At 37.2% G+C, this 12,235-nt stretch overlaps 1 protein-coding gene across 1 annotated transcript; it reads right to left on the bottom strand.

Annotated features, from left to right (window-relative positions):
* Positions 1-9,835: 9,835 nt before the first annotated feature.
* On the bottom strand, positions 9,836-11,590 carry LOC116254699 (LOB domain-containing protein 1-like). The gene is made up of 2 exons (XM_031630243.2): positions 11,178-11,590; positions 9,836-10,400 (listed from the first exon to the last, which is right to left on the bottom strand). Exons 1-2 carry the CDS (start codon positions 11,400-11,402, stop codon positions 10,035-10,037), a joined length of 591 nt encoding a protein of 196 aa, XP_031486103.1. The 5' UTR covers positions 11,403-11,590; the 3' UTR covers positions 9,836-10,034.
* Positions 11,591-12,235: the final 645 nt, after the last annotated feature.

Here is a 12,235-nt window from a genome sequence, read left to right on the forward strand (position 1 = left end):
CTTTAATTACTCCAAAAGTTATACATTAAGAAAGTCAATCACAGCTTGCCTTTTCATTTTGAAAAGTAAACTTTAATTTATGCTTTATAAGTCAATCAAATTAATTAAGTGCTTCATATATGTTGGAACAAGTAGAGCTTAGAACATGAGTTAAAACAGAACGCACATCGAGCAAAGGCAGGAAAAGAGCTTAAGAGCATATTAAAAACAGAGCAACTACGTAAGAAAAACAGACGAGCACAGAAACCAGGTTTTGGAAAAGGTTTAAGAAGAGACAAAAGCGTGAGGGCTCAATGCTCTTAATTTCATTTGCAACGGCCTTAAATAGCTTTACATAACAGAGATGAAATGCAATAAGCAACTCATAAAAGATCATCTATAACAAACTCATTCATTGTGTGTGTAACTGAAAGCTGTAGAACTTGGTACACTTATTTTCTGGAGACTTCAGGAATTAAATATAATGGAATTGATCCTTTATAGGGACTTCAAGATCCCCCTCAAGCTGGTGTGCGCAGATCTTGCAAACCCACTTTGTCCTTAAGATGATTAAATAGTTCCTTGTGCAATGCTTGGTAAATGCATCTGCTAATTGATTGTAGGATGATACACTGATATCTAAATTATTGTTTCATCAAGTCATGCAAGAGATGATGATTGAACTCGATATATTTCCTGCACTCATGAAATATTGGATTTGCTAATATATCATGTAAAGTTGCATGCCCTGTTGTCACAAAATAGTTTAACAACTGAAGTATGTAGTACCTGTAAATCTGCTAACAGTGCCATCAACCGTTCCATTTCACATGCTACATTTGCCATCGATCTGTATTCTGATTCAGCAGAGGAACATGCGATTGTATTATTGACCTACGTGTATTTTTGCATGCTGCCCAATCTATTTCACAAAACATTGTGAGCTGAAAATTAGTATTAGAGTAAAGTCCCTCGGCTTGGGTTGACTTTCAATAATAGCTTCAAGCAGCATTATGGTGTACCGGTACAGTAGGATTTTGCATGTGTTTGCCTAGAACGTGAACAAAAATAATGTCGGGTTGAGTCATAGTTAGGTAAATCAGACTTCCAACCAATCTTCTACATTTTAAGGGATCCTTTAGCTTCTCCCCTTCAGTTGACGATAGTTTCAACTTTCAACTAATGATGCATTGGTACATATGCAGGTTTAAATCCCAAAGAGCATGTTTCTTGCAAAAGATTACTTGTTTTTCTTCATTGTGATATGATCAATTGCTTTGACCGAGCTAGTTCTGTGCCGATAAAGTATTTTAACAAACCTAGATGATCCATATAGCATGTGCTGTCAAATATTGCTTGAAACATGTAATGATATGTTCATTATTCCTGAAACTTATAAAATTATCCATATAAGATAATGCTGCCATGAAAATTTTTCTCTAATGAATGTCAAAAGAGAATCACACTTTGATTGGATAAAACCAAAACTTAGAAGTGAGTCTGTAAACGTTCAGAACTAGTTCCTTGGAGCTTGTTTGAGTCCATAGAGGGACTTAACAAGTTTACATATGTGTTTTCCCCTTCCTGCCATATCTCAGATGAAGTTGCATGCATGTATTTGCTTGTGGGTTACTATGAGAAAACGGATTTTGCACATCCATTTAGTATAGAAGCCAACTATGTTTGAATGCTACTGCTAGGTAACATCTGTCACTACAAGGAAAAAGACATTTACTAACGCACCCAGTGCATTAGTAAAAGTTTCTCATAACGCAACACTTATTACAAACACTGTTACTAAAGGTCTCGTTACAAAAAGCTTCTCTTAGAAACAGCTATGCGTTAGCATTAATTATTAGTAATGCAGATTTGTAATCATCACTAACGCACGGTCTTGGTTACTCATTGGCTATTACTACCACATGTTCTGCGTTACTATACATTTTTTTTTTAGCTTTGTCTATTCCTAATGCATGTTCTGCGTTAGTAAACACTTTTTTTTAGCTTTGGCCTCCCAAAATGGGTGTGTACCTGTTTCTCATAGGTTTAACATTGCTACATTCAAATAATACCAGTGGCCTGGGAAGAACATTCATCAATGGTCAGCATGAAAGAAAAAGAAAAGCAAGGCGAAAATGAAGAAATTAAGAGAAGAAAACTATAAGTCTTTCTATATGTTTGAATAAATAACATCTTGACTCCAGGTGCCAACCCTGTTTCGGAAAATAACTGTTTCTGAACATAATTGTGAGCAGGGAGACGGCCAGACACACCTATGTAGAGTATCCACGCAGCTCTAGGCAGGCCTCTTACTCTCTAGATGAGGCCTTTACAGCTTTTCATTTGGCCCTTTTGCGAATCATCTACCATATCTCATATCTACTTATCTCCTCTTGGCCTCTGTCTCTTCAAACTAATGCATCAGACTTGTCTTCTACTAAGACTGGCCACAAAAATAGAATGTTCAGGTCATTAAAAAATTCAAGTATGAGTTCCCCATTTCCTTCGTACATCTCATGCACGGTGCAGCCAATTGTTCCATTGGTCAGATGCAAGTGTGAAGCTGGAATACCAGACATAAGTCCAACATTTGGGAGCTGCTCCACTTCCTAGATGCCACCCAATTTTAGCTTTGATCCTACTCCATGGCTGCATGATTTTCTTCCATGAATTCAACATCCTCTTGCCACTTGGGCTGGTGTCTCATAAGCTTTTCCTGTCCAGATACCCAAAGTCATCCTACCACAAAAAACAAGAAATTGTGATCACGGAGAAAACTAACACTCCCATGCTCTCTCTTTTTAGTTGAAGATGGATATATTCTGCAATGGGCTGGAACTACTGCAGCCCTCCATACATGATCTCTACCCCTTTCTCTCTCTTTCTGTCCCTGCATGTGTGAGTGTGTGTGTGTGTGTGTGTGGTGTGTGTGTGTGGTGTGTAGAGGAGAAATGGGAAGTGGGTACTCTGCTTCAAGGGCACAACTTTGTAAGGTAGAAAAGGAGAAACTAGAAGTTAATGAAATACTCAGACATATATTCAAAGGAATGAAGTTCTAAAGAAAGTAAGAAAAACATGCATAGATTCTTAAACTAAAAGAAGTTCAGGTAAGGTAGGACTATTGTCACATGTTAATCCTTGTTAAACCTTATTTAGGAAAATTTCAAAGGTCCAATAACAAATGTAGGAAGATTTCAATATTTGAAAGCAAGAACATGAATTAGAAAAGAGAACATAAAACGACCATTCTCTTTGCAAAATACAAGAAGACTTGAATTGAAGTGTAGGACAAAAAATATGAGAAATGTAGTGCAGTACACATATAGGTGGTGATATTTAGTACAAAGTCTATTTTGGCGTGCAAAAAGAATGAAAACGCTAGGTAATATACACACCTCATGCTAGCTGCTTAAGAAGCTCTAGTATGGTTAGTATTATGTAATAACATAACAAAATCTAGAAGGATGATACATTGCTCCCAAACAACACACAGAAATAAGCTTCATTTGGACCTGCAGAAGCTTGCTGCTCTTCACATCCAGAATTTGAGGCACTACATTAGCCAGAAATTAATGTGTTACATGCATGAGCTATTGGTGTTTAGTGTACATCGATTCAATCCATGTACTTGGCAGAGACTTCAGAATGGAGAATAGAAGTCAGAATTCAATCCATGTAGGGCTTGAAATGTATAACAAAGGTTCTACCAAATCATGGTTCAGCCTTGGAGTAACTGTACACAGGGGTGGGCATCGGGCCGGGACGGGCCCAACAATCCGAAATTCGGGCCCGGGCCCGGCCCGGTCGGTTACAATAAAAAAATGATTTTTAAATTACAAATAAATTTTTTGAATATAAATGATACTTTAAATAATAAAATATATATTATTTAATTAAAAAATAATAAAAAATATTTTTTAATATTTATGGGCCAGGTCGGGCCATGTCGGGCCCAGGCTGGATTTTTTGGGCCCGGACCTGGGCCGCCGGAGGCCCGGACCGGCGCCTACCCTTAACTGTACACTAATTTCTTTATTAGCTTTTTGCATTTTTGATTGCTTTGAGACTGATAGGTACCTGATGCCATCAAGTGGCAATGTTGTATAAGATTCATATGCCGCACCTTGCTGGTTTAGAAGCATAAAAAGGCTGTGGTTGGAATTCATAAGAATGCCATCATTCCCCTTATGTCAGTTTCATATTTTGCCCGTTCTTTGTAGACTATGGTGACGGATTTTGATCATCACAATTTTAGCATTTTCAGTCCTCCATATGCAAAACTATACCATTTCTGTGGAAATGTGAGCATCAGTTTACATTGAACTTCATGAAATAGATAGAGTCAAACAGCCCCAGTATGGTAGATTTATGCTCGTCACCTGCCTAAATCAGCTTTTGATATCTTTTAATGTCTGGGAACAAGTTGATAGATCTCTATCAACTTGTTCCCAGACATTTTCTCTACCTGTAGTTCTAGAAATTCAACAATAAGATTGTTTGTCCACATTAGTGATTGTTGATAACTAAGAGAATTAATAAACATGATATAAGCAAGAAAGTTATAGAAGTGCCATTTGAGAAGTCTGACAGCATTACACAGTGGCAAATACCTAGTCCGGATTAGAGTGTTTATAAATTGTTTCTGTTGAAGCGCCTTTAGGTAATCTCCATACAAGTTGTCATCCATGTTGGGCTTGATTGGTGGCTAAAGAAAAATAAGCAGCACAGAAAATAAGCATAAATACCAGCCTGTTTACAGAAAAGGAAACAGCAGTTAGACAAGACATATAACTGCAAGTTCATAGATCATATTATTTTGTATAAACATAAACTCAGCATGCGACCGTCCAGGACATTTTACCTTGAACTTGAGGCATCCTAGGTGAATGTACTACATCAGCAATTGTTGAGCCAGATCGACCTGCAATTAACTAAATAGCACAACAATTAGTTACATGCTCTTTACTACTTTCTCCGTTCTGTATTCACAAAGCTGAACAACTCACAACACAAGCGTGTTACCTTCAAAATTTTTAGATGAACCAAGTGTCCAAGGATGCTCATATGACGATAAATTAGCTCATGTGAGATTATCCCCTAGCTAGATTGTAATCAGCATGAAGATGGTCATCTTTAACCAGAATAAACAATTAGCTGACTTATGGTATTAATCAAGAGCTGTATCAGAACACAAAAACAGTTTAACAAGAAGTTGAAAACATGCTACTTTTGTTCAGTTAACTTCCTTGCTTGTTCACTAGACATTCACCCTAGACCTTCTAGACCAACAGACAAGTGAGAGGATCCAATCAATTGGGTATTATGTAAACATTTTTGTACCAACATCTTCCCCTGTCTTGGTCCAAAAAACTCATGCCTTCTTGCTTGCTGCACACAGAGAGGGGCACACTTTTCACAGTACCCTTTGAACAAGAAATCAGTCAGTACTTCTTTTGAGATGTAATGGCCTGCAATCAGCTAATGTTCTCAAGAGTAAATGCTGTCAGAAACCCTTCGACTCCTCGCTTGCTATCCCCTTTAACACCAAACAGAGTAGATGTTACCTTTGATAGCTCACGGTTTTTAGTAACTATGAAATTGATTTCCCCAGTTGAACAGTTCAATTTCTATGAATGAGAAAATATTTAAGGAATTTTTGAGTATGAGTTGAGGTAGTATGATCGCAGGGTGGCTCTCTCATTTTATCAGTCATGCACAGTTTGCATTGCTTGAAGTGAAAGGTTTTAGCCTTGCATGGAAAATGCAATTTGGATTTTTCAAGCTTAATGTATGCTGCATGAACTAGAACCTGCTAATGTGCAGCTAGTGTGGAAGCTTCACTCTTAGTCTAATTTTAAAACAAATAAGTCTTTTTTTTCACAATGAATTAATCAGGCCTCCTTGGACCTTGAAGGACAATCCATTCTAATTGATCATTGGAAAGGCAACAATTGTTGAGGTGAGGTAAGTCTTTCACAAACTTTCATTGATTAGTTCAACTTCATTTATATGTGAAAATTCAAGTGGAAACATCTTATTTGGAGTCATTTTCACTGTAATGAAAGACTTACTATCTGACTGCTTTCTATATGTGAAAACTCCTTATTATCACGTTAATTTATCATGCCATAACTCTTTACATTAAACCCTTAATTCATTATGTCATAACTCTGGCATTAAAACAGAAACCACAAGTCATTTATTTGGTATATTTAATACAAAAATTTGCATCATCTTTAATACCATACTCAAAGTCAAGCCCCACACATATATCAGATTCAAAATTCTATATGTAGAATGCAAAAAGACACTATGTTTATCGGCTCTTATTTCACAAAGCTGAAAACTCTATTGAACGAGCTGAGCAGTACCGTGGAATGTTACCCAAGTGCACTTGTGGTGTGATGATAGCTTAGTTGGACCAGCAGCAAATAGAAAAGGTTATTCAATTCTAAGGGACGTATGACTAATTAGAAGCCAAGTCTCTTACTTGATCATCTACCTATTGTGCATAAAGTTTATTCGCTAATCTAACAAGAAGAAAAGCAGCATGAGGCGCGGTTTCCTATTGAAGTATCTTCAACTTTAGTAGTCGCTCATGGTGATAAGCAAGGGGCGCATGATGCTGGCAGCAACCTGTTTCAACAAAATAGAGGTGGTCGGATGGCTAGACCAGTATGCAGCCATTGCCATAAGCTGGGTCATGTGAAGGAAAAATGCTTTAAGATTATTGGTTAACCTCCAGCCTACAAACTATACTATCCAAATTTCAAACCATCTTTTACAGCTGCTATTACTTCGATGCAAAATATGCATGGTCTTCAATCTGCTTTCTCTGATGGCATCAGCGGATCTAGCAATGATAATTAGAGCTCCACGGGTGTTGCACCTCAATTCGCACTAGAGCTCCAAGGGTGCTGCACCTCGATTCACAGTAGAGGAATACCATAAACTCATCGCCCTTGTCAAAAACCAATTGTCCAAATTAATTTTGCAGGTAACGTTTTAACAACTAAATTTGAGTCTTCTTCTTGGATTATTGACTCAGGAGCGAGTTGACATACATCTGCTAATCTAGCTGACATTAGATAGGGTGATGTCTCCTCTTATGAACTTTGACATAGATGACTTGGGCATTTTATCTTCTTCCCATTTCAAATTAGTTAGGGTTCAGTTTGATTTAGATATTGAATTAGATAAAAACTATTTATGTGATTCATGTCATCATGCTAAACAAACTTGATTGAAATTGGATTTAAGTGAAATTTCTACTGGTCAGCCTTTTGGGTTAATTCATTATGATATGGGGGTCATATGCCCAAGTAACTATTTCTGGAGTACACTATTTTTTAAACATTGTAGATGACTATTCTCATGCAACACAGATATTTTTCATGAGCCGAACTGTTCCATCTTATTAAAATTTCTTTCTCATTGATTAAGAATCAGTTTAGTTGTGGAATCAAGGTATTACGCTCAAACAACAGAACTAATTTTTTTCTCAAAAAATAATTTTTTTTTATGAGAATGGTACACACAACAACATAGTTGTATTGCAACATCCAACAAAACGGTGTGGTAGAACATGAAGGAATTAAGTACACAAGACCACTAGAAGGGATTAAGCCAATCAGATGCAAATAAGTATATAAAATAAAGTACAAGTGAGATGGGACAACAGAGTTTTAGAAGGTCAGACCAATAGCCAAAGGCTATTCTCAACAAGAAGATCTCTCTCTCTCTCTCTCTCTCTCTATATATATATATATATATATATATAACATCGTATGCCCAATAATTGCTGATGGCTAAAATTTAAAATTCATCACTAGCAAAACCATAAATTATTACTAAATCCACTATAACATGTCTCCATACGTTAAACTGTAGATAATACCAATTTAGTGACCTTTTTTAACAGCATCCCGTAACATTGGGTGCATAATAGCATTGAACTCCCCTAATAGCTTATGAAGTAAGAAAGGTTTGCAGTTTTAGCTTTTGTGGCTCAAAAAATCTAACCAAACATTGATTTTTTTAGTGGAAAAAAGGATATTCAGCATTCCTTTTTTCATTCTTATATATATATTTTTATGACATCTAAAACTTTTAATAATTTAAAATACTTAGAAGAGGCATTGACCATCTGGACCACTCTCTGTTGTTCGTGCAAGATATGACGTAAGATAATATGAGCATTATCACTTGATAATCGTGAAGGCAAATTTTGAGGCTTCTAGAATTTGACAGCCTATAGGTGTATCAGATTTTTTTATATGTAACTTTTGTTGGAAACTATATAATTATACATCTCAAGGGCATAGTGGGCATAGTGTAGCTGGTTGCGCTAAGAGTCTATGGAAAGACATGTCTTCTGTCTGATATTCATGAGTACTTTGCTCTTGTATCTTAAGGTGGTAGAACACAATATTCAATTTAAAGGGTGCACCGCTGCTATTGCTGATGCTAATGCAACTTAGAAACCTGTTGCTCATCCGAAAACATATGATTACATGTGGAAGCTCTTGGAAAGGACGGCGATCAAATTAAAAGCCAGCAGGTAATGCCATTGAACCAGTCTAACTTTTTTCTTTTGAAAAAATATAAAGCTACCCGTATGTGGTCCTGCAAATTTGGAAACGTAGAAATCCATATAAAACTCATGTTTTCAAACATATAAAATGTGCTTTGTGAGCAAAAAAAATTAGACAATTTGTGTTCACCATGTCATAAATTTTTTTCAACTGCATTCACATTTAAAACACATGTTCTGTTTTTTTCTCTTTTGACTTCTAAATACCACTTCTAACAAATAAATGGTATACAAATTGGATAGAAAATTGTTAAAGATGAACAGAGTACTGGTGACACCATTCACAATGACAACGAGGTAAACCAGGAGGTCTCGTGTCCAAGACGATCACAGAGTAATGACCTAGCCTTTCTAGTGTTTCGGTCGCCCGGCCTTCTTTGACCCGATTTTGGTCAGTTTTGGAAAAAAGCGACCACGTTTGTCATGGAGAGGCTAACAAATCAACATAATCAAATATGTGAACCCGATTTTATGACATTAACAACTTTAGCCCTTCAATCTTTGTTTTCCTTTCGCATCTTTATAAAAGCATGCACATCAGACCCTTCACTCTTTCCACTTTTCAAAACATATAGGTATAAGCACTTTAACAGAGCATATATAATCAATTCTCCCTTATATATATATATATATATATATGTAGACACATATGCACGAGTGATTGGTTGTGGGTAAAAGCTAAAAACCAGGTCTCTTAAATTTTTAAGAAGAGTATTTTAAACAAAATGTAAACCTTATAATATGTTTATATAAACTAATTTAATATAAATTAGGTTTTATACGATCCATTCGTTTTTTAATTATTAAAAAATCAATATTCAAATAACAAAGCAACTACCTTAATATCTGTTTCTCACTCAACCACTTTTAAGATATATTTATAGGGTTAGATTATAAAAGAAAAATATTTTAATAATTAATCTTAATGAGTCTGGTTTTTGTCTCTTATCCAGGTGGTACCAATGGAATTAAAATTAGCAAAGATTTTAATTTTTTTACACATCGGGAAAACATAATTTTATACATGTGGTAAAACCTTTTTGCCGACTGGAAATTAGTTTTCTTCCTTTTCTGATCCAGGCGTAAACTGACTAACTTGGTTCGAGAATAAGGGGTAGTGGCAAATGAATTTTGAAAAGTTGAAAACCGTGTAGTCTTTTTCTATTGTTGAAACGCAAACAAGTATTCATATGCCTACTGATCATCAATAATTTTGTTAATTTATCGTGATCTGCAGACAATTCCAAGAGTTAGAATCCAATAAGCATTCAGAATTGATTTACTTCCTCATCGCTGAGCTGTAATCACAATTTATTCATGTTGGCACATCATCAAGACTCGCCAAATTAGCCTCTAAAATACAGACGGCCAAATTCGATCCAAAATCCTTGTTCATTTTCAAAAATTTCATCCAAACTGTACAAAATTAGCTACATGATTCGGAGAATCAGGGAGAGCTTGATCAGGTCCACAGAGGCTCCAACTGCGCTCCAGCAGCAGCATCATCCAAGAATCCACCAATTCCCTGCTGAAATTGAAGTTGGTAGCCGCTGGGACTATTGTTGCCGGAAAATGTATCACTCGGTTGTGAAATTGCCTGCTGGGATTGCGCCGTCTCCATGCAGAGGAAGGCCACCATATTGGCTTGCTGCATCTGCATGTTGAGGATCTCCGCCTGCGCCATCGCCAACCGCGACTGAAGCTCGCTCAGTTGCTTCTGCAGCTGGAAGATTGCGCCGGCGCAGCCGTAGACAGGGTCCCTGCTCCGAGCATTTGCTTCATAAACCAAGCTGCGCACAGCATCTGCCCTCTGTGATTCAGGAAGATCCTGGCAAACATGAAAAATCAGAAGTTCAGAATTGAAGAAGTCCTTTTCTTAAGACAGAAAAGATGAAAAGCAAACAGTTGACAGTTTGCAGTAACGAGACTTCAAAATTAATTTGCAGAGTTATTATTTAATCTAGTTTGATCATTGATGGCTCCTTTGGATGAAGATACCATCTCAGTTTATATTTGGGTTTGAGCGCAAAACTCGGCTACAACAATCTAAATTTTAGTTATGGAGACGCATGAAAATCTCCGTTGAAAAAATTCCATTGGATGGTAAAGATACAAAAAGCTGCCCCCACCCAGATTTTTTCAACTCAAATTTCTAAATTAGATTTAAGTTCGTTCTCTAAATGAATCAGCTTGCTAATTTATTATCATCTAAGCAATTAAATTGATAAGGTTTTTGATTTTCATTTAAATAAACAACACCTGATTTTTAGTTTTTCTAATAAAACCTAATTAAGAACTTATGTACTAAACCCATTTCAGCAATTATTTTTAGATACATTGAGATGCCAACTTTTAGATGCACTATCAATTCAGAAGTTGGATCAGGCACATCAGACTTTGAAAAGTCACTACTCGTTAATATTTAACTATCCAACTGTCTTGGGTTAAGAATTTTCATCTACAATCTTCAACCTCTCCAGGTGAAATCCAATCGGCCAGGAAGCTCTTGCGCGTCATCACATACATATAATTTTCACCACACCTTATCCCAATCTTGTCTAGGAGAGACAAAAAGAAGCGTGGAAACATCGGAATTTTTAAGTACCTGAAGGAGCTTAATGATATTACTGGCACCAAAAACCCGGTGAGCCGTAATGAACTTCTGGGGATCGGTCGGCGGAAAGTATGGCGCCAGGACGCATTGCTCAACGCACCGGCGCCGGAGAATCTTACATGCAGCACAGGGAGAGGCGATTGGAGCAGGAGGAGCAGGTAAGGGAGACGTTGGAGAAGAAAGGGAGGAAGACGACAATGACTCGCTCGATTGCATCTTTGGAGAGGGAGGGAGGGAGATGAAGGGGAAAAGAAAAAAAAGTGCAGCGGTTGCTCGACCACTACTGCTGCTTCCTTTCCCTGCTTTAGAAATACTGTTCTGGGGACCAAGAGGGCCGCTGCCTTTATATAGGGGAACGCTCTCAATTCCTCGCCCGGTTCGCCGTCCTCGGGCGGCGCAGCCACCTGAAGGAACGGAGAAAGTATTAGTTGTTTTCTCTTGCTGTTTTGATGGAACCAAGGAGAGGCAGAAAACGTAATGGATGTTAAGTATTTTTCCTAAGAAACCACAGGAGAGAAAACGACTCATCTCCTACGCCCAAATTCGGCCATTTTTATTTTCAAAATAGTGGTGTTGAAAGGGCAGGAACCAAAAGGAAAGGCTTTTTTTTTTTTTTTTGGAGCGGTTAGGGTGGACACGAGCCAGAGCAGCTCGAGTTCAACTCAACTAATGGAACCTGGAGCTCGACTCAGCTCAAGCTCGAGAATAACTCGACGGAAACAGCTTGAGCTCGACTCGGCAGTTATGTGTTGACCTCAAGCTTGACTCGATTAAGACTTGACAATTTCGTTTGATAGAATTGATATTCATTATTATGTGTTGAGCTTGAGCTCGACTTAATTAAAACTCGACAAACTCGTTTGAATAGAATTGATATTCATCGTTATGTGTTGAGATAAAATCGACTCGATTAAGGCTCCATAAACTCGTTTGAATTGAATTGATATTCATCGTTACGTGTTGAGCTCGAACTAGACTCGATTAAGGCTCGAGCTTGACTCAACAATTATTTGTTGAACTCGAATTCAACTCTACTATTTGAACAAGTC

This window comes from Nymphaea colorata, chromosome 5 (assembly GCF_008831285.2).
Source record: "Nymphaea colorata isolate Beijing-Zhang1983 chromosome 5, ASM883128v2, whole genome shotgun sequence".
NCBI lineage: Eukaryota > Viridiplantae > Streptophyta > Magnoliopsida > Nymphaeales > Nymphaeaceae > Nymphaea > Nymphaea colorata.

Excerpts from the sequence above, each read along its gene's own strand:
- LOC116254699 (XM_031630243.2), bottom strand. The coding sequence starts at position 11,402 with ATGCAATCGAGCGAGTCATTGTCGTCTTCCTCCCTTTCTTCTCCAACG. Across the intron at positions 10,401-11,177 it reads ATATCATTAAGCTCCTTCAG|GATCTTCCTGAATCACAGAG; the intron begins GTACTTAAAAAT and ends CATGTTTGCCAG.